We start from the raw sequence: 26,980 nt of genomic DNA, 5'->3' as shown, positions 1-26,980 counted from the left end.
ATCATGAATGCCAAATGTCTGCATTGGAACAAACTGACATTCATTATAAAGTGTCTTAAAGATCAATGAAGCTTAAGGAAAAAAGCTGCAACTTTTAAAACTGATTAAAAAAGAGTAAGTTATATGTACAAAGGTGGCTTAAGTTCAACATCCCACAGACAGAACATGTTCACCAGGGAAAGTCTTTTTTTTTTTTTGTTGAACAAAAAATGAAAACTCAACTCTGCACAAGGTTAAAGATTGTATTTTAATCACAGACTGAAACATCATGATTTACAAAACTGATGGTTAGATTTAAAACCAACCACTACATCTTTCTGTGGGAATACTCCCCCCCCACCCTAGCAGACTAGGGGTTCAAGTGAAGAACAGAGCTGTTCATGTTTGCCTTTGGGACTGAACAGTGATTTCCAGGATGATGACTGATGCTGCAAGAATTCGCCTAAGATGCTTGTCAATACATTTCATTTACCCAGCTGGAAGTGGCTTCTTCTAGGGAACTCTGCTGGATTCATCAGAAATCCCAACCATCTTGCAGCTTTCTGTCCAGAGCTTTCTCTGCAGCTCCTCATCATATGCTATGTCAGCCGATTTTGTCCTTTCTTCATTGTAAAGGTAGCAGCCACCAGCTCCTTCCATCTCGGGTGATACTGCTGCATAGATGCTTGTAGAGGCTCCTTCCTCTGGAGTCTACAGAAACAAACAAACAAAAAAAAAAACAAATTCAGGCAAGGCAGGTAAAAGAGAAGAATTACATTATACCATAGGACCTTACCAGTGACAATCAGCTTCCCTAGTTTTGCATCACATTTGCAGTCCTTATGTAAACCTCAAGGTGGCAATGATAAAAATGCCACCTATCCAACTGGCAGAATACAGTCCATTTCTACAACAGTGCTCTTTTGAGATAGCTTAAAGCCACAGAACAGATGTATGGAAAACTCTGGTCCATTTTTTCAAGAGCTAGTCAGACAGAGCATACAATATAATTGATTTAGTTTTCACAGTTAGAGATAATAAACCCCAAAGAAAACACAAATATTAAAATCCTAGTTTAATTATTCATTTTACAAGGATGAAGGTGTCTGTACTCTGCCTTCAGAAGATGAAGGCTATGCTGTATACGCAATGTGTTCATCGTAACAACAATATGACATGAGCAAAGGATCATGGAAACCATGACAGCAAATTAAGATTCCGCAGTTCAATCCAAGCAGGCAGGTAAACCAGGGAATTACATTTTACACAGAGCATAGTTATCAGAGTTCTGCAGTGTCATAAAGGAAAACGGTGAAAGTTCTATAATGTCTGATATACCATGAGTATTAAATGAAAACTAATATGTAAATAGCTTAGAGTGATAACTCCTTTCATCCCAAGGATATGCAAAACATTTCCATTTTGCATTCAGCAGGATCACACAGCTATCACTGAAATTATTTCAATGGCATTTTTTTTCTTTTATTGAAGGACATATTTAAAACACGACACTTGATATGTTTTCTCTGTATCAGTGATATAATTATGATCAGTGCCTGCTAGATAATAATGTGTCATTTTACAATCCTTGCAGTCATTCTCTGAGTCATTAATAGTACCAATGCTGCTTATAGCTTTGTCTGCTGCACCTGACAGGATTTCGTTTCCTGAAGAACTCACTCGATGAATCAGACAGTATTGAATAGGTTACTCAGTGCCTAATTACAACAAATATAAAGCTAAGTCATTTGAAGCTTTTTCTGACAAGGTGCAGGTTTTCAAAAGGAAACAACTCCTCTGTTTTCTCCCTGTACAATAAATACAACACAACTTATTAGAAATAATTAATTTATCTGATCCATCTGGCATTTGGTCTCATTTACAAGTAAGTTAGAGCCATGTGACAATCACACAATAACACAAGGTTACCCAAACCGCGTCCTCTCCAGCTGCCACCAGGGCAGAGCACCCTCGGCATCGGCGAGGGCAACACATTCCCTGTGTGACCACAGGCACACTCCCCAAAAAGTGAACTGCTGAAGGAGAAACGTGCCCAGCTGAGGTACCTCCATGCACAGAGCTCCACTGGTTCCACACCAAGCCCTTGCTCAAAGGTGTTTAAGCTGAAGGAAAACTACGGATGCCAACAGGCTGCAAAGAGCAGTAATACCACCATACTTTCCTTCAATGGCCACAAAATAGCCAGCTTTTACTGTCAGTTACCACACAAAGACAGCATGTCCTGATCCAAATACCACCTAATGAAATAAGATGATAACTCGGCTATCCAATGAGCTATTCTCTCAGCAAAATATGTCAGTATGTTAAAAAAAAAAAACAGTCAGGTCCAGGTAACTGCTGGAATATTTTTTTTTAAGAAGATGACTGTACTCTGAGAGACTATCTGGAAACACTTACAAAGGGCTTACTTACTTTAGTTTAGTACTCTACTACTACTTCTTCACCCTTCTTCATCTTATGGAAAATAGTACTATTCACATCCAGTAGATTATTTAAACAACATAAAGCTATGTGCATGCATAATTCTTTGCAGGATCAGGATGACTCCTAAAAGTTGGAGTCCACACGCTCACATAGTGGCTACTATCATGATCAGCTATGATGCAATATAAAATATCTTAATAGTGTAAAGCAACAGAACAATGATGAGTATGAGTATTCGTATTTTATGCAATTTATTCTGGATGACAGAGAGAAACCAAAAGTTTTTAAGGTACTGCTGTGCTTTACTTAAAAATCTAGTGACACAGATAAACCATTACTTCATGCAATGGTTCACTGGACATTATGTTGCTGTGTTCAACAGCTCTCCAGCACAAACAAGTATAAATGTCAATGTCAATGACTCCCAAATCTTAATGACAACAGCTCAAAACTAAAATGCTTTAAAAAAATTGTCTGTGGGTGGAATTTGTCTGATTATGTTCTTATGAGCAGGGCTCTCTGCAGTCTCCGAGATTGGTCTGTATGGATCTTCCTACAGCATCAGAAATACCATGTGCCTTTGCTGATTCGATGGGAAGGTTCTCCCAGGATATGCAGGATTTATGAAGATTTTTATTATTTCATGATATGTCAATTAAGTTCCCCACCAGAGGGGATCTATTCAAAATAATATCAAATACATTAAATAAAGGCTATGTACAAGTTGACAGACAGTTGTTGGTTTTATTCATGCAGCCCTAGCAGGCCTTTACCAAAACATTTTATATAGCAAATTGTTTCCTATTCTTCCATAGAAAGAAAATATCGAGCAGGCTCAGACAATAATAAATGTGCTTACATGGCCACACTGTGACCAGTCTATAAGCACAGTGACATTGTCACCAGCCATTAAGGTCAGCTTGTGTAGCTTTTCACAAGATTTAATTTGGTTTTCATCCTGTCCACCACATCCAGCATGCTGAGTAGAAGGTTCTACGCAAAATTCCCATCTACTTTCTATCATCACCTGTTGCTAAAAGCGATTATCTAAACACATAAGGAAAAAAATACTATAATATATTAAGCAATTAGTGTATAATAATTTAATTTAAAGGAAAACAACTTTTCCAGTGCAACAGGGAGCAGAGTTGCATATGTATGATTAATTAATTGTCTTATCCCATGTTCTGAGTGCCTAATTAACGCTGAAAGGGTTAATGTTCCCTTACTTGAGGATCTCTTCATTTTTTTGTCATGTTTTCTGTTTTAATGAAAGTAAAAAGGAAACCCTACACCAGGAGTCCCCTGGCCTTCTGGCTGGGTGGATGACCTACCTGTTTTGAGAGGCTGGAAGAAAAGCATATGATGTGATTCCACCTCTAGATCATGCCCATACCTACCGTGAAAGCACTGTACATCCACCTGCCCACACACAGTCAAGGCTCTTTCCCAAAGCGTTGGATCTACTACACACCCATAGATCAACTGCAACACACACAGACACATGCACACACGTCCTGTCTGTGTACCAGCACCTGAGGAGCTCTTGGGAAGGAAGAAGCTGGCAGCAGGTTGCAACCCCTGGAGCAGTTCATGAGTATCTGGACAGGAAGCAGGATTAACTGTTCCAGCAGTGGCAGCCCCACTCCTGGTTTCCAGTTTTCCTGGAAGACCCATAGCTCTTCTTTTACCACATGACAGCCCAACAAAAGATGAGGAGGAACCATAAAGCCCTTGGAAAAGAAAATGACCACAAGCAGGAGACTACGGTCAAAGCAACACATCTGACCTATCCTTTGATGCCAATGGCCTTCTAGGAAGGAGGGCACCTGATCACAGGCCAGAGAAATCACCAGCCAGTGGTTGAATACCTTGATCTATAAAACCCAGGATGTTTGTCAAGATGCTCTATACAAACAAGAGCAAGTTCCCATCTTTGGGACTCTGAAGTATTATACCAAAAGTCGCAGGTAGACAGGCAGTAATAATAAGTACCATTCAAATCACAAGGGAGGATACTCTACATATTGCCAGAATTTAAAAAAAAAAAACCAAAACCCAAAGAGTAACAGAAAAATATACATACATATAGGATCAGTAACACTTTGTCATGAATTGGCTGGACTTGTGCTAAGACAAGAGGGATTCCTATAAATTGAATGAGGCTTCTTCACTCTTCAGTTACCACCTTATTTGTGCTGAACTTTTTTTAAATTGGATTTTTGTTTAAAAATTATTGTATTATTCGTATCCAAGCAACTGTAGTTAATACCTTTGTCATATCCAAGTAAAACCGATTTCTGCTTAAATTTTTCCTAAAGAAATTCTGCATTTGCAATTCGTTTTACTTGTTACTGTACTGATCACATCTTTTACTTTTACATTCTTTTGCAATTAACTACTTGTTTGCAGTATACCTTCAACAGTAAATAAAGGTCTGATTGAAATTACATATCTTTGTATTGTTCATTACATGGGTAGGCTGTGGAAGGAGGGAAAAAATTGCATGTGACCAGTTTATTTAAGCAAAATGCAGTCTATGTACACAAAATGACATTATTTTGGCACTATCTATTCCCAGAGAAAAAGATGTTTTTTTTACAGAAGCTCTGATATTTCTTTTTTTAAGTATTCATCAATAGTAAGTCATCAACATAGAATAATTTCCCCTCAGCATCAAATGGAATATTCTGTTCTATGAAAACCGGGACATATCCTAAGAGAGTTTGTGTTTTAGTTTTGTTTTTTTAAGACTTGCCAGTTAATGCATTTTAATTAATGCATTTTAAGTGCCATATAATCTTGTCAATACTAGGTACTAATGCTCGCAAAATGTGTTAGCTGACGACAGTCAGTCCCTACAGCCATGTTGCCATGAAATGTCACATCCTTTTCATTTTTCTACAACAGGCGCAACAGCCTCACTCTTTGGAAATTGTGTGTCTGCATCAGTTATACATGATGGCTTGGTGGTGCTTCCCTTGTTAATCCATGTACTCATCCAGTTCCGCCTCCAACTGAATTCATAGCTCAGAGTCCTGGGCAGACAGTACGGTATCTCCATCCGAAACCACAGAAAATCGGACAGGAAACAAAACTAATAAGCTGCTATAACTCCTCTTCTGCAATCCATTCATTTTCCCAGTACCATTTTCAGTAACTACCAGCAAACAGTGAGAACCTTGCTATGTGTCTTAAACACTATGACGAACAGTTTGAATGGACGGCATGCATATACTTCAAATTGTATTGGTGGACAGAGCGGGCCATATGATGATTGAAAAAGCAGTAGTGATACAGTCCACGGTATCAGAGGAGTACTTACTCTGGAATAGCTTTCCCTCACCCCAGTCAATCAGCTGATTGATTGTACTTCATTTGTATTTTATGACTTCAGGATGCTGCCATCTTGAGAGATGGTAGGAGGGAAGGATGGGCAAAGAGGACAGAGAGCAGGAAGCAGCTGGCGAACTCAATGACTGACATCGCAGTTGCATTTTGAGGCACACGAATGAGGGCCCAAACAGGCAGATGTGCACCCAAGACTGCCTGGTATGCTGGCAAATGGCTTAATGCTGAAGAAGAACATGTTAAAACACCTTTATCTATACAATTTGTGATGCAGAATACATTAAGTATTGGTGGAATGCCCCTCATCGGCAATATTAAGTAGCCTGCCGTAGGAACACTCATCGACATTGGGTTTATAACGGTGGTCCTACCTGATCTACTCATATCCATTATGTCATGCACTTTTCAGTTCATATGGGAAATTTACTCATGGGCTGATGAGTTAAAGGAGCTTTCAGGGATTTTTTTGGCACCGGGGCTCAGGGTGTTTGCTCTGTGTCCTTGCTTTTTTAAAAGGCCACAGGTGAGGCCAAAGGTGAGGCGAGTTTCCATCAGGCCATTCCTGGCTCAGGTAACAAGAAGACACGTCTCTGGCTAGTGACGCGTTTCCCAGGTTCCAGCTAGGAAGACGCAGCAAGCACCGAACAGGCCATCTTCTGGGCCTGGGTACTCAGGCACTTTTGCCAGCGTTCCTTTACTTTTCTCAATGTTAATTATTCTGGTAATGTTTTGCAAATGTTAGTATTTTACTGACTTGCATCTAGACTGGAAAACTCTCTATATACAGAGTTTTCTGCCTTTATTGTCTTTCTTCAGGAAAGACAATGACCGTCTGGGATACCTGAACAGTACTATGCATACACACAGTGGGGCTTAGCAACAAGAACGAGAACATGAAATTACTGTTACTTGGTACAGCAAAGTCTTTCATCTACTTGCTGCCAGCTAATGGAGGGGTGACACCTAGTCACCCTCAATGCACTGCTTGACTCTCAAGAAGAAAGGCAAACACAAAGCCACCGCAACACAGAATAGTTTGAAAATTCTCAGAAATGGAGTAGCTGGGCTTACGTTCCCATGAATCTCAAAGCAAACAAACTTGTGAGAAACAAATTCTCTGTGTTCCAGGGAGCCCTGATTACTATGATCTGTGAACTACCAAACCATTTCAAAATCAGGTTACTTATGGGTGCAAGACTCCGAGGTGAAATAACAACAGCTGCTCTAGTGTCACAGCCTCCTGGTGAAGACATGGGCTACGTGCGCTCAGTGCTTATTGTGTAACTTCTGCAGTGTCTAGACCTCCTAACGTGCTTTGAAAATTTCAGCCAAAAAGTAATCAGTTGAAACACAGTACGAAAACAAAGGCTAGAATGGAAACCATGACACAGGTGTAAGGACGTGTTCAGCAACCTTTGATCAATAAGGCTGTAACAGCTGACTGTAAGTCCTGGTGAGAGTGGTGGCCAGGACCAACTGTCAGATCCCTAGGAAGCCAAAGCTGCCAGAGAGGTCTGGCAGCACAGCTTTTCAGACATCTCTGCCTTCACTCAGAAGCCCTAGTTTCCATCTGCGTTCTCTTTCTCCTCCTATTCTTTCCCATATAGCTCACTATTATTCTCTTTCTATCCAATTTCTGCCTTGATTATAGACCAGAAAGAGATAGAGATGTTTTATTGAATATACGGTTCTCCCTAGAGACCCAGTCAGAACCATCGAATTAATTTCTCTTCAATCCCCAACTCATGGCAAAGAGAATCCTTTAATAAATTCACTCCATAATAAAATTCTTTAGATTTCATCTTTAAAAAAGACAGCAGCTACAAACAGAAATCGCTGAGTTAAAATGTGAAGCCTTTCTCCTGACAATGTTGTGGCTACAGAGAAATAATTTCTGAATCAAAGATATGAATATATAATAAAAGATGAAACATTCATGAATTAAGAACATCAGGCAATTTTCAAACTAAAACAATACCAAAATGTTGAAGGAAAGGAGCTTTTATAATATGAATAATTCATGCCTATTCTGGGAAAAAGAGAAGCTTTTCCCTAAGCATTCTAGCACAAGACATTGTAAAGAACAGAAGCAGAGGTAGCTGGCAAACAGCCACAAAGAGTATCAAATCCTGAATCTCTCCTTCCCTTTCTATTGAAACAAAATTTTCTGGAAAGATCTTTCCAAAAAATCCAGGTACACAGAGAGCCCTGGAAGCCCCACTTCATCTTCACATCAGCCCCCGTGTAGGTGGCTGGGAAGCCTGTAGACAAATTAGACTACAGAAGAAAGGAACTGTCCCCAAAAGACTGCCAGGGTCAGCCTCCTGCTGAAGGAGCCCAAGGAGCAGGCAGGCACGCAGGCTTGAATGCCTGATTTCCCATTAATCTTTTGATGGGGTCAATCATGGAAGGTTTCACTTTGTTTTGTGTCAGAGCAATGTCTTCTGAGAAATCTGTTTTGCTGGAAAATTGCCAAGCAGCTCTACTCTGAAGCCCTGGGATGGCTCTTCTGGCAGACTCAAAACATGAGCAAAGATTTACTGAGGAAGACAGTGGCCATGGCTCTGAACCCTCCTCTTCCAAAGCAGCCGCTTCAGACTAAGCAGGACACCACAGGTCATCTCAAATGGCATCAGATGCCTATGTTATCAGGCAGCTGAATGAAGCCCCTGTTGGCTAGTCAGCTTTCTGGGCCACACTGAAGAGATCTCCATTGACTTCAAATAGCAGTTGCAACAGTGAACTTACTTACTTGTAGATGCCTAAATGCACAAAAATAATTATGTGTCTTAATTTCAAACTAAATCTCTCCCACTTAGAAGTGCAATATAACCTCAGTGATTTGAGTGGAGTGTTTGTGGATCCATACTTTGCATTTTCTAAGCTGTTGTAATGAAGGACTAGACAAACAATGTTTAGTTTTAAGCAATTTTCAAAATGGAAACAAGAACCCAACTTTACATGACTGAATTTGAGCAGGGACTTTGGGTCAAAGTCATTAATCATAACTGAGTCCTTTGTTCATTTTGTCAAGTGCATTGAGGAAGATTACTTTGCCTGAAGGTTGATCCCTAAGCTCACTTTGCAGCAGAGAGAGATGTCTTCAAAGTCAGAACTGAGATATCGCTGCAGCCACGCAAATTACATTACACTTGTTACCTCGCTCAGCTCAGTAAAAGTATGCAAAATTTGACAGATAGGAGCCTGCTGCCCCAGACATTGCATAAACATCCAGCCAGAGACTGTCACTTGCTGGAAGAACATCCAGTCTCTAGGAAATAAGGCAGGCAATAACGGGAGGAGAGAGTCGAGAGAGTACACATACTTCACAAAATGCTGGAGCCTCTGCTGGAAGCGTGGCACTCTGGTTAACCAGCCCTCTGGAAACCAGGTGATGTCCTGCAGCTCCCTATTGCTGAGGATGCCTAACTTAAATCACTCAGAATTGTCCTGGGTATCTTCACGTAATCTGGGATTTTCTGCAACACCTCTATTCACAGACAGGCAAAGTGATTTACTGACGCCAATGCGCAAGTCAGGAGAAGAGATAAGGAAAGAAAGAGTCTCCTAAATCCTAATCCTGATGCCTTGCACACTAGGCTGTTACTCCTTTTCTGTGTTTGTAAAGGAAAATACACAATTTATTTGTTTGCTACCAGCTCTATGGCCATAATTACAGTATCATGTGAGCAATTCAATATAATCTTCTTCATTCTGAGATGTAGACTGATATATCATTAAGTAAGAATACTTAATTACAGCTTAGTATTCATGCTAGATATAAGCTAAGGAATCATCCTGTTATTTTTATTAGCTATGCAAGGCTTTAATTTGACTAAGTTTTGAACTATTACCATCTGAGAAATACGAATAAGAGCATAAGACTACTCCTCCCTCCAACAAAGCTCTTAGATAAGCAACCTCTTTGACAGGTAATGGCTGGAACATCTGTATCGTTTAATAACATATGCCAATTTTTTAGTTGAAAACAAAATTTAAATAGGATTCAAAATGTGAATGGATCAAAATTAAAGAGGACTTAAAACAACAAACAACCATGAAAGCTTTAGAAGTTTTGTTCCCTAATGCATTATTTTATACCAGTACGTGGGTCATCTTTAGTTTGCTGAATTCTTTCAAATGATGCCAGATTTTGGCAATCAAAATGAAACAACACAGAAAAGCAGACAGAAGTGTTTACATTTGAAATGGTAGCTGCATTTTTACCAGCCCCAGAGAGCAGGAGACACAGCAAGGCTCTAAATGCTGAAGAGGATGCTCCTGAGTCCGTATGCCTCTGAACAATTTATTTTATTACCTGCCTGCTCACGAAAGTAAAATGTCTTTGCCAGCTTTGGCTGAAAACACAAGACTTCAGGCATAAGATATATGGCCACTTCTGACTTGTAGCACCCTACTGGCATCTCTACTCTTTTACTTACTGTTTAACACTTGTCAAGTCCTTTTGCCCATATATCTTGTTTTCCCTTCTCAGAAAATGGAAACTGACACTTATATCTCCAACTTCACAGCTTTCTTAGGAGGACTGTTAATTTTTTTACTGCTTATAAGCACTCAGGACAGGCACAGAACTCCTAAATATTTAAAAGATAACCACAATATAGAAAACCTTTATGAACTACGAGATTAAAAAGCATAAAGATTGTACAGAACATAGACAAAGTGAAATAACCCAAAATTACATAGGCCAGCGACTATTTCACAGCCTCTTCTGTTTTAAATTGCTACTACCCCCATTTTGCACCCCAAACAGCAGCAGGGCTATTTCCACCGGTGGGCTCAGCTGGGCGGTGGGGCTGGGAGAAGCTGCCTGCCAGCCCAGGTTCCTCACCTGCCTGCTGCAGGCACTTGCTGAAACCAGACAGCTCAGGTGAGAAGGTGCAAATCCCTTCCTGGATCACCAGGTAAGGTCAGCGGAGGACACTTCTCCTCCAGGACTCAGGCAGGCCATGTGCCTGTGCTAGCAAAGATGGGGACCACAAATAGTAAAGTGCACAAACTAACCCAAAATGACTACAGAATGCTACATTTCTGCATTAATAGCATGCAAGATGAAAATACACCTGGGAAGATGGGAGAGATGAAAGCAAAAATACACTTTCCCCCAAATTTCTCACGTCTATGTTGCAGTGGAATGCTAGCTGGGCTGCAACACGTCCTGCTGATGGGTCTGCTCCACACAAAGCCCTGCATGGAAAAAGAGACATCACCTCGCAGCGCTTATCCTCGCCCCGGGTCTCAGCCGCCTTCTCCTTTTCCCTTTCGCAGACTCTGAGCCTTTCTGCAGGACTGAAATGTGAGAGTCCTGCAGAGGCTGCACTGGCTGGAAGGAAGAAGTTTCAAGCAGATCGCCAAATACCACTTAGCACTGTCCATGCCCCAACTGGTCTGGGTTTCTGTTTTTTATATAGTTATTGTGTTTAAATTGTAGGTTTGCAATGTTCCCCAAGCTAAGAGGAGAAAGCCCAAACTGGAAGACAGATAAAAGTGGTGGAGAGGGAAGGAATCTTATTCTGCAAATTTATGTTTCCTATAATTCCAGTTGCTGGCAATTTCAGCATTTAATCTTGAACAATAAACCAAGAAGATATAAACCAGGGGGTTAATTTAAGGTCTGTCCCTAGTGACATGCTCCAAAGATGGAAAAAAAGAAGAGTAGGTTAATTTTCTATAGTTATTTTAGTGAAAGAATAGAAATAGGTGAGAAAGAATGGCTCAGATTTTCTAATCTTATCTTTCTGACAGATACAGTAAACAGAATTAGTTAGTTCAAGTCCGTAGTTACAGATTATACATCCTCGGTTTTGATGACAAAAATGTGCCCAATAAGTTCAATGTATTTCTGTTTAAGTAATAAAACCCTTTAAAAATGACAGTTCTCTTCATTTTAATTAAAGCCATATTTCATCTGAAACCAGCTTGTAAAAAAAGTAAAGAAAAATATTAGTCATCTTGTAAACAAAACTACTGTTTCCCATTTTCTGTCACAACAGAATGCTAAAGTCATAAAATCACAGATAGATTCTGAAACTATACGATTATGGAGCTGTCTTGTGTGGCTCATCCTCTCGGTTACCTGAGAGAAGTACTAAATTTAAAGGCAAAGGCTGTATTCAGTTGCAAATCGACATACCTGAATGCTTACTAACCCACCAGAATCATCCTGTTTTTAACAAAATACCTAAAAATGCAAATGCAAAGGAGGATTGAATCTTATTATTCAAATCAAGCTTTTTATTGTGTAGACTGAAAGTGAGTTTAAGCTCTGTAACTTAAATCCTTTTATTTAAACCAATCAACCCCAGCGCTCTTTACTGTCTGACAAGGAACCTATCGGTGGCTTCAATTCAGAAGAGCCCCAAAGAACATGTATAACTTCAGACAGGAAAATAATGCCATTGATTTCAATGAGATTACTCATGTTTCTAAAATTATGTCAGACAAGATCTGAGGCATCATATCTTTTGCCGCAGAGCTCATTATAGAGAAAGCAAACACGCAAATTCTCAGCCACACAAATGCTTCCCAATGTCTGAAATGGAAGCAAAACCCTTCCATCTTGAAAACAATTACTCATGAGTTTAAACTCATCCCATTTAATCAGCTAAATGGTCTGAAAGAAGGGCAGGTTGGTGCTCATAGTGCAGAGGGGGATGTTAGCCTGGGGAGGGGTGATAACGTTATTAATTTGCAAGGGGGCAGAGAAAGAAAAACAAAGGTGGCAGTTCTTGCCAGTGGAACAGACAAAGGAAAACAGGGAAGTGGGATGTACTGAAAATTGTTAAGAGGTAGTAAGTAGCAATACCCAGATCCACTGAAGCTGTTAATTTTAATATCCAAGCTTATTTCTAAGGTGTTTTGTAAACCTTCATTGAGGTAGCAAGGGGAGCCATTAATTTGTGAAAAACGTCTCCCCTGCAAAGGCCGGGCCTGGATTTGGTGACAGCTGTGCTCCTTCCTGTGTTCCTGTTTCCTTTGCTGGATGACAGAAGTCACAGCAGAAGTGCCATGTTGCTGTACGGGTGACACGGTATACCCCAGTCCTGTGTGAATGACTAAACCGACTGTCCTGGCTTGTGTCACAGAAGAATTGATTCAAGTTCCAAAAATGAGATCCATAGTGAATGATCAAATCTCATTACCTGAAGGAGGACAATATAAAACTGGAAAGGAAAAAAACATTTAATCTCTTCCACACCCAAAGTCTTTCCCAAATCTACTACTTAAAAAAAAAAAAAAAAGTTGTGGGGCAAGAATGTTAAAAATTCCAACAATCTTCCTGAAAATCTTCATATTCCTTTTATTTCATTCTCAGATAGCTCAACTCTGCAGAGAGCTTCTGACTGGGGTTTTGATACTGGACTGATTAAGGGCATAGGTAGCTATGACCCAGAGACTTACACTTGCAGAACTATCAATAGCCAAAATAATGCAGTGAAAATTAACCTTTTCTTTTTATTAAATGCCCCAGGAGAGTTTCTGTTGCACTTGTATTCATAGGGCTTTTTGACTGAAAGGTTAGAGCAGTTGTTTAGAATGGGAAACAAATACTGTGAGGTTTTGTGGTTCAATAAAGACATGTTACGGACTCCTCTGGTGCTGAAATAATTCCCTTTGTTTAGGGAGCCCGGATTGAACTACACTCTTTGGTAATGCCGTTTTGCTACACATGTCCGTTCGCCTTCAGAGTTCAATCAATGAGCCCTCCCCACTCGCTCACTCGTGGTGATACACTGCAAAACAGCGATGCTCCAGACGATTAAACTTCTGCTTCCTGGGAAAAATTCCAGTTAAATTAATGCAGAACTGTGCTGTGGTTTAGTAACTGCTTTTAAGTTGTAAAAATACAGGCTGAGGTCTGAGCAGAGGCTTGAATGCCAGTGCAGACCGCCTGTCCCAGCCCTTCCCACTGCCTCTCCTGCCCGCCCAGCAGCTTGCTTAAAATTCTGCTCTTCACCTGCAAGTCTGCACAGCTCTGCAGCCGCCTATTGTTATTTAATATGTACTTCACAGCGGAATTGAATTGTTCCAATCAAGATTAGGACTCCGCTTCTCTAGGTGGTATGCAAAGCATGTCTGCAGTCTAAACTTTCACCCATTTCTCCGCCTGCCCTTTCATCATGCCCCACGACAGTCTTGCAGCTAGTCCCAGCTCTTATTCATTCCCTTTTCCTCCTCCTAAATTCCTAAATGCCTCTTGCCAGGCCCTCACTGCAACCTCACTGCAAGTGGCTCCTACATCAGCATGCCAGGCACTTGTCCCCATTGGGTCACATCCCTTTTCGCAGCCCATATGCCATGTAGAAGAGGATCTCCTCAGGGGCTCAGGGTTGGAGGGCTCCCAGCACAGCACCAACACTTGCCCTCCTCGGAACACCCATCTGTGTCACCGATCCCCTTCGGACACCCAGAAGAGGTAGAGAGCAGCCTTCAAAGCATGAGCTCTTGGGGCAGACAGCTCTTACCATCTCTGGAGCAAACAAAGAGCAACCAAGCTTTTTGATTGTAGAGAAAGAAGAAGGAAATATCAGGTGAAACCTTGTCAATACATTGACCTAGCCAAACCTGAGAAGACAGGAGAAATGGTGGGTCCAAGCCCTTAGAGCAGGGCAGGAAACAAGGCTCCTCTTGCAGCAAAATCACAAGGGGCATCGAGGCGGTGGTGTGACAGCACGTTGCTCTGCTGGATGCATGAGGCTGCAGGGAAGGAGCGTGTGAGTGGCGCTGGTCTCAGGGCATGGAGGCCACCAGCATCAGCCGCAATCCCTGCCGCTGCTCGGCCCTTCCCAGGCATGAGCTGCTCATGCGGCTGGAGAGACGAGCTGCAAAGCCCACTTTGCTCTGCAAACATCTGCTGAGCTGACGTGGCTAGTTTTTAGTCCCTGAGCTCTGTAAGGGAGCCACAATCGAGAAGCAAGAGTTTCCCAAGCAGCACGCTTTTTATATAAAAATAATCTAAATGCTTGTTTTTTACCAATTATATAAACTCCTCAGTGACCAAAACATAACTGACCTTTACTTTTAAATCTGTGCTCAATAAAAGAGGATTACAATTGTTTGTGAACTTTACAAAGTCTGTAACATGGCTCGGGGAAAAAAAAAACCTTAATTTATATTTGTCTAATCCCTAATAGCTGCTGACAGTCTGTGAAACAAATAGTTTTAATTATTTTCTCCTTGCTGAATCTCAGGTCTCATCATTTAATCAAAAAATAGCACATTACCGACAACTGGGATTAAAAGGAGAGTCGTACAGTAGGAAAAACAGGAAATTACATTAGCCCCAAAGTGACAAATATGCCCTTCTTATCACAGCCTGTTCTGAGACAGTAGAACATTTACAACTCCCCCATCAAAAAAAAAAAAACAACAACAAAACAAAAACAAAAAAACCCCTTAAGATTTCTTCCATTTATCCTGAGACTTATGGCTATTGAAAATGTCAATGTGGTCTCTGCAATAAAAAAGGGGTCTAAAGACTCCTTTCAGTTATTCATGAACAATGAACGGATCTTACATATTGGTGTAAAATAAGTGCTACTTATTTTTTTATCAGAACTACTGATGCATGAAAATGACTATAGAGCTAATCAATAGGTAATGACTATATTTCAGGAGTAATGCTCTGTTCAGAGGAAAAAAATGGCTGCAATTCACAAGCAATTATTGACACCATGAAGCACATGAATCAATGCCCACAAAAGATCTGCACATTATTTAAAATTTCTTCAGCAATATTTGCCTTTGTTCCTTCGACCCAGTGTAATTTTTCCTGCAATACTGTGAATATGTTAAAGGTTAGTGTGAATATATTAAAGACACTAGAATAAAATGCAAAAGCTAGACTTCTGATGCGTAAGTCTAACAGCCAGCAGTGGCATGACCATTACCAGAGCACTGTAGCCATGGGATTCTGTGCAAAGCTCTTTCTTGCATAAGACGTTGTCAGTGACAAAATGATCAAGACCTCACCTCTCATGGGCCCAGTGTAACCCTGTAGGACTTTTAAATTTTTAAAGTTTTCCCGGTTTCTTTTTTGGTGTGCAATGGCTTACTGCTCAGAGTAACTGGAAGCACGTGAGGTGGCCGGAGCTGGAGGTGATGTGCCTCAGTGCTTGCTGAAGTATCCCAGGGAGACAGATTTATCACTGGCTCCTAAAATGAACCCATGAGTTCCCCTTGGCCTAATTCTCTAAATATAGCCCTTTGCGTTGTTTTTAGTGCCATCTCTGTGTAGAGCAAGGGAAAAGCATGAACTAGTCCATGGTACAAATCTGAATTCTCTCGTTAACACAGGGGAGAGAATAACCGATCCATTCTTCACTTGCATAAATGAATACCCCAGATTTACATGGCAGTGAAGAAGCTGATTACCTCTGGCTCTCACATTTTTCTTTTTGAGTAACATGCAGCTTGAAACGTGGCTGGTTTATAGCCTGAAAGGATGTACCTTTACTTTAGTTTTTAACTGCAAATCAGTCTGCTTACCCCAGAACAAACACCTGGTCTTTGCTTAGAAAATGAATAGACAACTTCACGCGTGCTGTCAGACCACAGCTACTCGAACAACTGACAACAGTTACCAGCAGCATCTGATGGGAGGGAGAGATTTTCAAAAGAATAAATACCCAGCTGCGACTAGAAATAACCAGATTTAAGTGTCTTACTACAGTTCCACAGAAGAAAACATCAGTATTTTTTAATCACTAATATAATAAAATGGAGAAAAGCAGTTTGGTTCTTGAGAAATCAGGCAGATTCCCCTTCTACTCTAAATTAATATAATGAAGAATTTACAAATGCCTGTAGATGACCACAGCAGAAAAAAAAAAACCCAAACCATAACCACAAAGAGAAATTTGAAGGGAAAATAGCACTGAGGTACACGTTCTTACAGAAAATATTTCCCTAACCACAAATAGATGCCCGAGCCAAATATGCTCTGTAACTTCTTCTCTGAAAACGTAAACTTATTTCAAAAAAGCTCACTCAGGGCTTTTTCCTTTTGTTTAGGCAAGTATGAGAAATTACTCAGCAAACAGCTCATCTGCAAGTAGTAGAAAGTTGCTCACACTTGTAGAGTTTGCTTTTGTGTGGAAAAGGAAGTAAAATCTAGACAGTCCTCTGGCCTGCGGTAACTGCTGCTAAATTAAATAAGTACAAATGTAACTATTTTGAAACTATAAAGGGTGAAAGAGGCTCAATGAAATGGAGGTGAGAATATAGACCAGAATATATTGACGTAATTTTAAAATAAACATAAAAAATGTATTTATGGGGTGAGGAGGAGGAAAGGAAGATGCTATCCCAAAGCTTGTGTGCCTGAGCACACTGCCCTGCTGGCTCCCAGTTTTCCAGTTTAATTTAGAGAAAAGGTTACTATCATCTATCATGTTCCATGGGTTGTCAGAAAAGCCAGCCCTACGTATTTTATCATTAAAAAACACCACTGAAGATGCGTTTTAAATGCTTGCAATGGAGACTAGCTGAATACTTGCGAGGTGCACCGTAGCTCTGCCCTTTCTTCCAGTTCAAAAGTATATTAACTGAAGAATAATTGCCGGTGTTCTCATCCATAATCTACAACGACAACAACAAACAGCAGATCAAATGAAAAGGATCTTTCAGTCTTCCAAAATATTCAGGGCTTTGTGTTTTGTTACAGCAATTTTTCTATCCTTCCTAAAAATTCTTAGGTATTGCAGGTGACTGAAATTACGAGTGAAAGAATATTACTGAAAACTACATAATAATATATGTTTAACTTGCAAAGCTACAGTAGGTTACTTTTTTGTTTAGTATATGATTAAAAAGGAAATTATGTTTTATTAATGTAATTTTGTATATGAAAAAGTTTTATATTTGAAGGTAAGTGATATTTTAACATGAAAATTACCTAGTCTCCACAGATTTTAGCAAAGGCACTCCAAAAAATGAAAGGTACAACAGGTTCCTGCATTGTAGATACGTCTGTTTTTCTATGATAAAGGCATTATATAACTGTAACATGAAAATACTTGCAAAGCTTGTTAATAAATACCTACTGTCAAGAAAAGTTTTTCAGAAATACATGCTGACAGTGAAAATATGGAAAAACAAGAAATGAAGTTACATGCACTTACTTAACAAAAATACTTTCCACTTACCACACAAGAAAATAAGGAATTTTTTATGCAAGAAAGCTGTTCGCATGAATGTCCTGGTTTCAGCTGGGATAGAGTTAGTTTTCTTCTTAGTAGCTGGTAGAGCACTGTGTTTTGGATTTAGGATGAGAATAATGTTGATAACACACTGATGTTTTGGTTCTTGCTGAGCAGTGCTTACACCAGTCAAGGACTTTTCAGCTTCCCATGCTCTGCCAGGTGCACAAGAAGCTGGGAGGGAGCACAGCCAGGGGGGCTGACCCAGACTGGCCAAAGGGGTATTCCATGCCATATGATGTCATGCTCAGTATATAAGCTGGGGGAAGAAGAAGGAAGGGGGGGGATGTTCGGAGTGATGGCGTTTGTCTTCCCAAGTAACCGTTACATGTGATGGAGCCCTGCTTTCCTGAGGATGGCTGAACACCTGCCTGCCGATGGGAAGTAGTGAATGAATTCCTTGCTTTGCTTTGCTTGCGCGCGCGGCTTTTGCTTTACCCATTAAACTGTCTTTATCTCAACCCATGAGTTTTCTCACTTTTACTCTTTGGATTCTCTCCCCCATCCCACCGGGGGGGAGTGAGCGAGCGGCTGGGTGGTGCTTAGTTGCTGGCTGGGGTTAAACCACAACAATGAAGAAATACCTATTGGTATAAATGACCCATCAATGTGGTGTTATTTACCAGAGAAACTATGCACTGTTTACTAATTCCTTGAAGTGGCAAAAACACATACATCTCAGTGACATGATTCATAGACAGACATTTCCATCATAAATATAAAAGAAACCCTACAGGCTGCTGACAGCAATGAAAGGTGAATGAGGGATTACTGAAATACAGCTAAATTGAGGGCAGCTTAAGAGACCTATGTTTCAGTTCACCACACCATTTATTCCTTGACAGTTCAAATTTTCGGTATAATCCCAAGGATTTATTTTTAAATCTAGGCATCCATTCATATAAGACAGCAAAGCTTTAACTCAGTAATTTGGAACATTGACACATCTTAGCTACCTTAATGGGTCCATGATCAGTAGTTTGCAGCAGGTTTATTGCTGTGATTTGAAGGGCCCACCCAAGAAAGCCTAAGAACCCAACTTTGCCCCCTCTAAAATATCACACCATGGTTTAAATAAAAAAGTCCACAAAAACTAAAAAAAAAAAAAAAGGAATATCTCTCTTTTTTTTTTTTTTCCCCAAATTTTAAAATGTGCAGTATAACTTCTCCATAAGAAAAATATGGCAAGTAGAATTGCAAACACCAATTCAGTTCAGCAGACTTGCCATCACAAAACAGGAACAGAATACCTCTTTCTTCCTCTCAGGCAAAATCCTGAACCAAACTCTCTGTTCAGGATGTTCTAGGAACATACAAACTCCCACCAGTCTACTCTGGACACTGTCAGTTGGAGCACCTCGGCTGAGTTTCAGCAGGGCTACAAGCCTCCCCAGAGTTAGTCATCTCGAAGGTAATTTAGTTGCAAACCAAACAGTCAGGAGGGCACAGGACGATGGCCATGAACTGCTTGTGGAAACACGGGGGAAGCCATGGTCTCTTGTACAAGCGTCATGTGCTACCTGCCCCCAGCTGCCCGGCCTCTCTGTTGGAAGGCGTCTCTTGAGCACTTACCAACTTCTAGAAGAACATTGCTGTAACCCAGATTAGAAATGAACAGGGTAGCTATGCCAACTATCTCTACAGCTCTGTTTTCAATTTACATTGGCTAATTTATTTTTTAATAGCATGCACAGATTTCTTGACCAGGACAATAAAAGATCTCATTTTCATTGAAGGCTCTTCAGTCTGACCCATAGCCCCATCTTTGATTTTCTCCTGTAACCCAAGAGCCAGCACGGTTGGAAGCACAGTTCAACACAGCTCATCAGCAAATTGGAAGAACTATTGTCTAGAAAGGCAAGGATGAAGGTGAGTGCAAGAAGTGGCACACCTTCACCAAAGGTTTTCCTAAAGCAGGATTTGCTGGGTACTCAACACATTCAAAATCAAAATGAATGTTTGTTGGGAAATCTTTTGGACCCTTACACTGGATTCCCTTTTTTATTCTCAGCATGGGAGCAAAACAGATAAACCTGAGGAAAAATAACTGGACTCTAAATACAAAAGGAATTCAGAAGGAACAGGGGACTGCGGGGATCTCTTGGGACATCTCTGATCTCCTCATATTGCAGATATCCTATCAGCTGATCTTCTCCACAAACCCATTTAAACTCCATCTTAAAAACAACTGTTTTCTTATAGCTACCACTCGCTGGAATCCTTTCCTAGAGTCTGATTCCAATTGTTAGAAACAAGCTTCTTGCTTCTTTCTTCTTATTTCTTTCTCACTTTCTCAAAGTAAATAAATTTCCAGTCAGCTTGCTTCAATTCATTCTTGTCTTGACAAAATTGTTTCCTTAAACGCAACCTCACTCCTGTTTATTTGGATTAAAGGTTATTGCTAGATATCATGATATAACTTGACAATAAAGAGGAAAAAAAAAAAGTTGTTGCCTAGAGCTTCTACAGAGTCAAACTGAAATTAACACACAAAAGATGTGTTGTCTTTATGGTAACAGTGGCAGCACCGGTACCATCCTTGAGTAGGATGGTACCTGCTCACATCTATAAACCCTAATGATGCTAATCCTGCCAGTGCTTTCTTACCAACCAGGAGAGCGTGGGACAGACTGTACATCACATGTACGAGTGCTGCTTCTGAGCACTGGAGGTGCTTTATAATCCCCTTGGCTCCTCTGAGTAAACTGGTGTGTAGTGACCTGGAGATGACAAATCCAGGTACCTCAGCACCTACACATTTTATATTTTATCACTTTTTCAAAAAGCTGGAAATAGATGACTCACCAGCAATCTTCCTTTGATCCAGTGCTGTGACAAGTGGGTAGAAACTCTCATAGCAGAAGTTATACAGGCAAGGTACTGGGTGCTGGATATATTTTTCAGTGAAAACAGTGCTTCATGAAACAGGCTTGCCCCAATACCAGGCGAAAAAAAACCACCACACCACCAAAACCAAAACTGAGCACTAAGTGTATATAAAATAGTATCAACAGGGCAATTATATTTAGAAAAAAAAAGACTGTGTAAAACTCCCTGCTTTCTGCCTTCCAGATCTGCTTCTTGAATGAATTTCAAGCACCATCAGCTGAATCTAGTATTATAAACATTTGAAGTACTTAATACCTCTGGAGATCTGTAGGGCCTCTAAAGCGATTAGGGTTCGGTGTATCTGTGCCAGCCTTAGTCCACTTCCCCAGATAATAGACATATAAAATAGGACACGTGCCACAAACCTAAAATGGGCAAGATATAAAAGACCAGCCCCAGATCAAGAAGAACCTTTAAGGAGCAGGATCAGACAGGTAAAATGCTTTACATAAGGGCAGTCCTCCACATAGAGGATGCGAACTCAGGTCAGATAATCGTTGCTACAAGAATACACAATAAGATTGGGACCTGGATGCTTTTAGGTTTGGGTCTTATTTACTTGTTTAGCAGGTTCTGATCAGCTACACTTGTGCAAAGCCACTGATGAAGTACCAAAACTTCATGATGATGGAAGCAATCACTTTATATGCAAAGGAAAATGGGGACCTAAGCTGTCGTTACTGGTCATGATGTATGAGAGTGGTGATAACTGAACTCCTCTCTGAGAAATGACCAAGCTGCATTCACAGCTTGGGCACTCAAAAAAATAACCTTTGTACCTGGACAGTGTACAACCCTGACAGAAAAAACAAGCACGCTGCCCCATAATGACTCTTCTACATTCATTTTCAGAACAGAGCCACCTGTCAAAATATACTCATAGCGTGTAATTTTATTTTCAACACTCTGAGCTCCAAAAACAATGGGACAGCTTTTCTCTTTCTACATTTTTAATCATCTTAGGATAGTATGCGACAAGTGGCAGACGGTGTGGAAGACTGCATTTTGCATCTCAAAAGCTTGGCAGACAAAAATCTTGAATAAGTCAATCAATACTGCTTTTCCTGGGACACATTCAGCCTCAGCATACTGTTGCCTGCTGCAGGGATGCGAGGCAGCTGGGGAGCCATCACACACCACCACTCACAACAAAGACATGGAAACACAGGGCACCAACTCTGGCCCCTGCTATTCATTCAAAAAGTAACATATATACTAAATTGGATAAACTATTAATAAGATGGTAAGTTAAGCTTGTAAGTTGGCAGTGGCTAGCTCCAAGACTTTGATGAGCAATTAAGAGACATTGGGAGCAACTCTTATTTTTTTAGACCGTTCCTGAGCCTAGGACCAGCAGCAGCATCTCCTTCCTATGCCGGTGACAGAAAAGTAGGTCAGCATGATGAGACCAAACAAATACCCCTATAAATCCCATCCCTGATAAGCTGTCCAAGTTCATTCTTGTTTTGTTGCACATTGCTCAGGTTTCATCCAAATCCTCTTCTGCATATGTTCTGTACTCCCCGCAGAACGCCTGGTGCATGGTAACATAACTCCTGTGGTTACTTCCCCTTTCCAGCACCGAGACGGCAACAACCAAATGTGGTCATTTGCCCTGAAGAGACTCACAGACCCAGTTTAAAGACAATGTTTAAATATGTAATAACGTATAGAAACCACTAACTCTGGAGAGATTGTATTAATGACTTGTGTTTGTGCCATATCTAGGATCAAGTTCCTTCTAGAAAAATGGCGGCTAGAGCCACTGCACCAAATTCCCTTCTTATGTTTACCTATTAAAATCCATCAAATCCCATGTATTTAGCTGAGAACATAATAAGAACAAAATGAACCATGTGAACTATGTCTTGCAGTATCTCGGTACCCTTTCTAAAATGCAAACACGAATGTTTGGGGCTGACAATCGTAATTGCTATAGTCATTACTGAAGCCAGAGTTATTCAAGTGACTTATGAATTGAAACTTTTCAAAACTCACAAATTGGTTCCTGGATGATCCTGTTATTTTAAAAAATGTATTTGCAGTTTCCAGTTTTTCCTCAAACAGTGGGTGGTGCTTGCTTTCTGTGGTTCTCTCTTGTTACATACATTAGGCTATTATAAATACATTCAGGGAGTACACATAGCTACCCATTTAAATACATGGCAATATCTATGTGATAAATAGTGGAGCCACACGATGGATTGTAAACATATATGAGAAATACATTTCATAAGTAACCGGGATTTCCTCACCTGTGGCCGCCCACGAACACATTTCCCACTTATACGGGAAATGGTCTGGTACTCCAAACACCTTAGAGCTGCCATTTGAAAAAACAGCTTGATTACAGATTACTTGTGCCCCAGATATGTGAACACACCTTTCCAGTTCCTACTCTCTCCTGTGCACATCCAAAACCATACTTCTGTTCTTTACTAGCATCACTGGTTTTTAAACCAACACAAATTTAATGTCCTGTACCTTGGGATGGGATTCATCTTAACTAACTTTATACCTTTATACAGCACAGACATCTACAGCTGAGCTAGTCACCAGAGGACCCCTTCGTCATTCACAGAGATAAACTGGCACTTGAAGGACTTGATTCATCTGGCCAACTGTAGACATTTATCTTAGGAAAAGACAGATCCAGTACTAGCAGTGGCCATGAGGAGACCACTGGATGAACAGCTCTGATGCAGGCATTCATTTATCAACTAGGAGACCTGTCAGAGGCGGCTTCCAGGCATAGATGCCTTAGACCACTAGAAAAGGGGATGTTTTCAGCTTCTTGGAAGAACCCGGCATTTTCTGTCAACCTTTGAAAGCTCAGGATAGCCATTAAAAATTGTGGCTATGTTGTTCACGGAAGAGTTTCCTTACTTTGCACTGAAAGGTTTTTCAGTCTCCTTGGATTACTGGCACATTAAGGACTGTCACATTCAGGAAGGGGGAAAGGAGTGCCTGTAAATCTCCAAAACCTCCTAAAATTAATTTTTCTGTAGTGAGTAGGGGCTTTAGGTGATGGGGCTCTGCAATATAAATTTTATCAGCATAGTTTTGTTATGAATGCATTAGTCACAAGTAGCAAAACAATAATGAATTTAGGTAGGTCATCCCCAGAAAAATATTAACTGATCTATAATACACACCACACCTGGCGGCAAAATGTCCGTGTGTGTGTGTGTGTATATGTGTGTGTATGTGTGTGTGTATGCACTCCCACAACCTCCTCCTCTGCCTCTCCTTATTTTAGTGATCTAATTCCAAACTGCTACTCGCCCACAAGCTTGGTAGCAGGATTTTCCAAGGGAAGCCGGTGGTCTTTCTCCTTAACTCAGTGTTATGGCTCTTTCACATGGAAGAGAGAAACCACCTGTAACTCCTGTTCCTACCTTTGCTGAATGGGTCTTTTCAGTGGGGTTGGGGAGGTCCCCTCCCTCTCTTGCTCTTTCTCTCAAAGAGGTATCTGAGAGAGAGTCTGATGAGAAAGATTAGTTGCTGCCCTGTATTCTGCTGCGAGTGGGTTCAAGTTTCCAACAGTGTTGTATTAGCTGACCAAAAGAAAATGGAATTTTAATTACGTGGTGATGGAGGTAGAACTTGCCAGGTGCATGAGGGAGAATTACAGTGGTGTGATGCTAGAACCCCTAACTATAAAGATTACAGATTGAAAGTGAAAGGCTAATGGTCTGGTTGAAATGTCAAGATTTTCTCTAATTTCCCAACCTTTCAACCTCTTTTTTGAGACCTTTACCTTAGAGGCATTGTGGTTACCTCATTTTAAAATGACAGGAATCAGTACTGAGTCCCTAGCAGGTTTTTTGTCCACAGCAAGTTATCTTTCTGTTTTGTGGTTTTTTTCCATTTTTAAAAAGTCTGGAAATAGATTAACAAAGGTATTAACCAAATACATGGGAAAGTACTGCCGAGAAATATTAGCAAGGAATAAATTGATTGATGGAAAATGTCTTTCCTAACTAACTCTGGGGCTTCTGAATATGAAAATAGTTACAGATTACCAGACAGTATGTGCTGATGTGCTAACACTGGTTAGGCTCATAGATTTTCACGATTTCTTCACTGTTTACTTACTCTCTCCCCATTACAGCAATACAGATACTGTTTTTTCACTCTCTTGAATACAAATTTAATTTCTTTCAGATAGAATGAAAGAATCTGCCTGAGCTGTCAGGTTAAATCAACAATCCTCTACCACACAGGAATTAGGGATAAACCCTTTCTTACACAGTACGAATACCCATTTTCAGTATGCTTCTGACCTGCCAGTCAAATGATATCACAACATTTCAGTCGTTTACCAGTCCAGAAGTTTCACTCCAAAACAGTTTCATATAGGGCAAGCATAGATTTTTACATAACACGTAGTGTAGGCTTAACCTGTGTTTCTTTAGACCATTTTCCAGGCTAAAAAGGGTCAATCCTGCAGGCAGAGTTAGACATGGAGACAGTTTTCCTGGCCTGTGAACACTTTTGAAAGATGGAACATAGTCTTCCCATTTCACACTGTCAGGAAAAAAAAAAAGGGATGCTCTTCTCTTTTTAACCACACAACTAAAACTGTGGGACAGGATGCAAGATGGATCTCTCTGCCTGTGCACACTGCTTCATTTTTCGCTTGCTCCATGGCTGTGTTTTGGCCTGTTCCAACTAGCACCCTCCAAGAGGAAGCCTGGGTGTGGTTTGGGGATAGATCACGCCAGCAGCTGCTCCAAATAAGAATTATAAACAAGAACTTCAACAGCCATGACTCCCTCTGATGCACTCCAACACAATCGCACCTGTTTTGTGCTGTCCCGTACAGCATCCTTACCCGTTTGTGTGCCATACACCAAGGTACGCAACACAAATCCTTCACTTTCCTGCCATCAAAACATTCTCCAGCAACTCTCAACGTGTTTTTTGCAATAAACATTTCAGCTACATAGACCTGAGAAAACGCACACAAAAATAACGATATCTTGGGACTGCAGGGGAACAACAGGTTCAGTGGAGATCAGGGTCCAATGCTATATAGGTGTGCACCTCGAGTCAGCCTCCTTTAGAGGGGTCTAATCCTAATTAGTACAGACACAAAACACTCCATGCTCCAAAGCCTTCTTATTTAGCAGTTAGAACAAATGAAGCAGCCAAGCTGCATCCGCATACCCCGTAACAGGCAGAACCTGGGTGCCTACCCAAGCCCAGGGATTCGCATCCAAGAAAAATACCCAGATCATCAGGATTTGGTACCCGAAGGTGGATTGCTCATTATCCTTCTCAGGTGGGTCCCTCCATCTTTCCCTCTAGAATTTTCCTATGGCTGTATGAATAAGCAAATATTTATTACATGGAAAAAAAAGAAGCCCTATGGCTCTGAAGCCTAAACCCCTGTACCAATGTGTACAAAAGTGGGACCTGTTTAAAGATCAGAGTTATTGGGATCAAGTAGGCCGTTTGCTTCTCTCTGATTTTGACCAGAATCCCATTTCTGATCTGAAAAGCCTTTTGTAAAAATTAACCGCAAATGACATGTTCCTGCAAGGAGTTTTCATTTTGTGAAAAAATTCCAGACTAGCTTTATGTGAGGACCACATACTCACATGGACTGAAGATGTTGATGCTGATGAATTGCTGCTTTCAGCTGTAGAATTTAATTATTCTCGTTCTGTACAGCTGGCGTTATTGTGTGGTGATGTGTTTGTCTTCTGACACCTCGGGGGGGAGGATGAAATGAATTTGCTACATTTACAGTGCCAAATGGACATTTTGAATAAGAAATGCTACCATAAGACCTGCATGACTATGTCCTCTGGCATGAATGATGAATCCAGGTTCTTTAGATCTTGTTTTCTAGCAGCATTTACAGACTGGAAGCATTTCTTTAAAAATGTTATAGGAAAATTACACTAAAGTTAAGCCTATTTTGACAGATGAAAAAAATTAACTAGTTTGTATTGGCTGATTTCTAGCCTGTATTCCTGAAGCCTTTCCCTTCACTTTTACAGGCTGGCAGGGTCAGTAATCCTACTCATTTTCAGTTTGTCAGTCAATAATCACTTACATGGCACTATGTCTTTGGAAATGACTGC

The 26,980-nt window shown here is 40.6% G+C and overlaps 1 protein-coding gene across 3 annotated transcripts in view; it reads right to left on the bottom strand.

Moving 5' to 3' along the window:
- Positions 1-228: 228 nt before the first annotated feature.
- Positions 229-26,980, bottom strand: part of DHRSX (dehydrogenase/reductase X-linked) — a 168,835-nt gene continuing 142,083 nt past the window's right edge. For all 3 annotated transcript variants that reach the window (XM_087757176.1, XM_087757178.1, XM_087757179.1), the window contains one exon: positions 229-690. In XM_087757176.1, coding sequence (XP_087613302.1) covers positions 493-690 — 198 coding nt within the window. In that variant the 3' untranslated portion in view covers positions 229-492. The remainder of the gene's footprint in view (positions 691-26,980) is intronic.

The sequence above is a fragment of the Nipponia nippon genome, unplaced genomic scaffold (assembly GCF_047370975.1).
Source record: "Nipponia nippon isolate SJK-2023a ecotype South Korea unplaced genomic scaffold, ASM4737097v1 scaffold_2, whole genome shotgun sequence".
Taxonomy (NCBI): domain Eukaryota; kingdom Metazoa; phylum Chordata; class Aves; order Pelecaniformes; family Threskiornithidae; genus Nipponia; species Nipponia nippon.
Note: the sequence above shows the minus strand (reverse complement) of the source record. Positions and strands in the feature narration are given on the sequence as shown.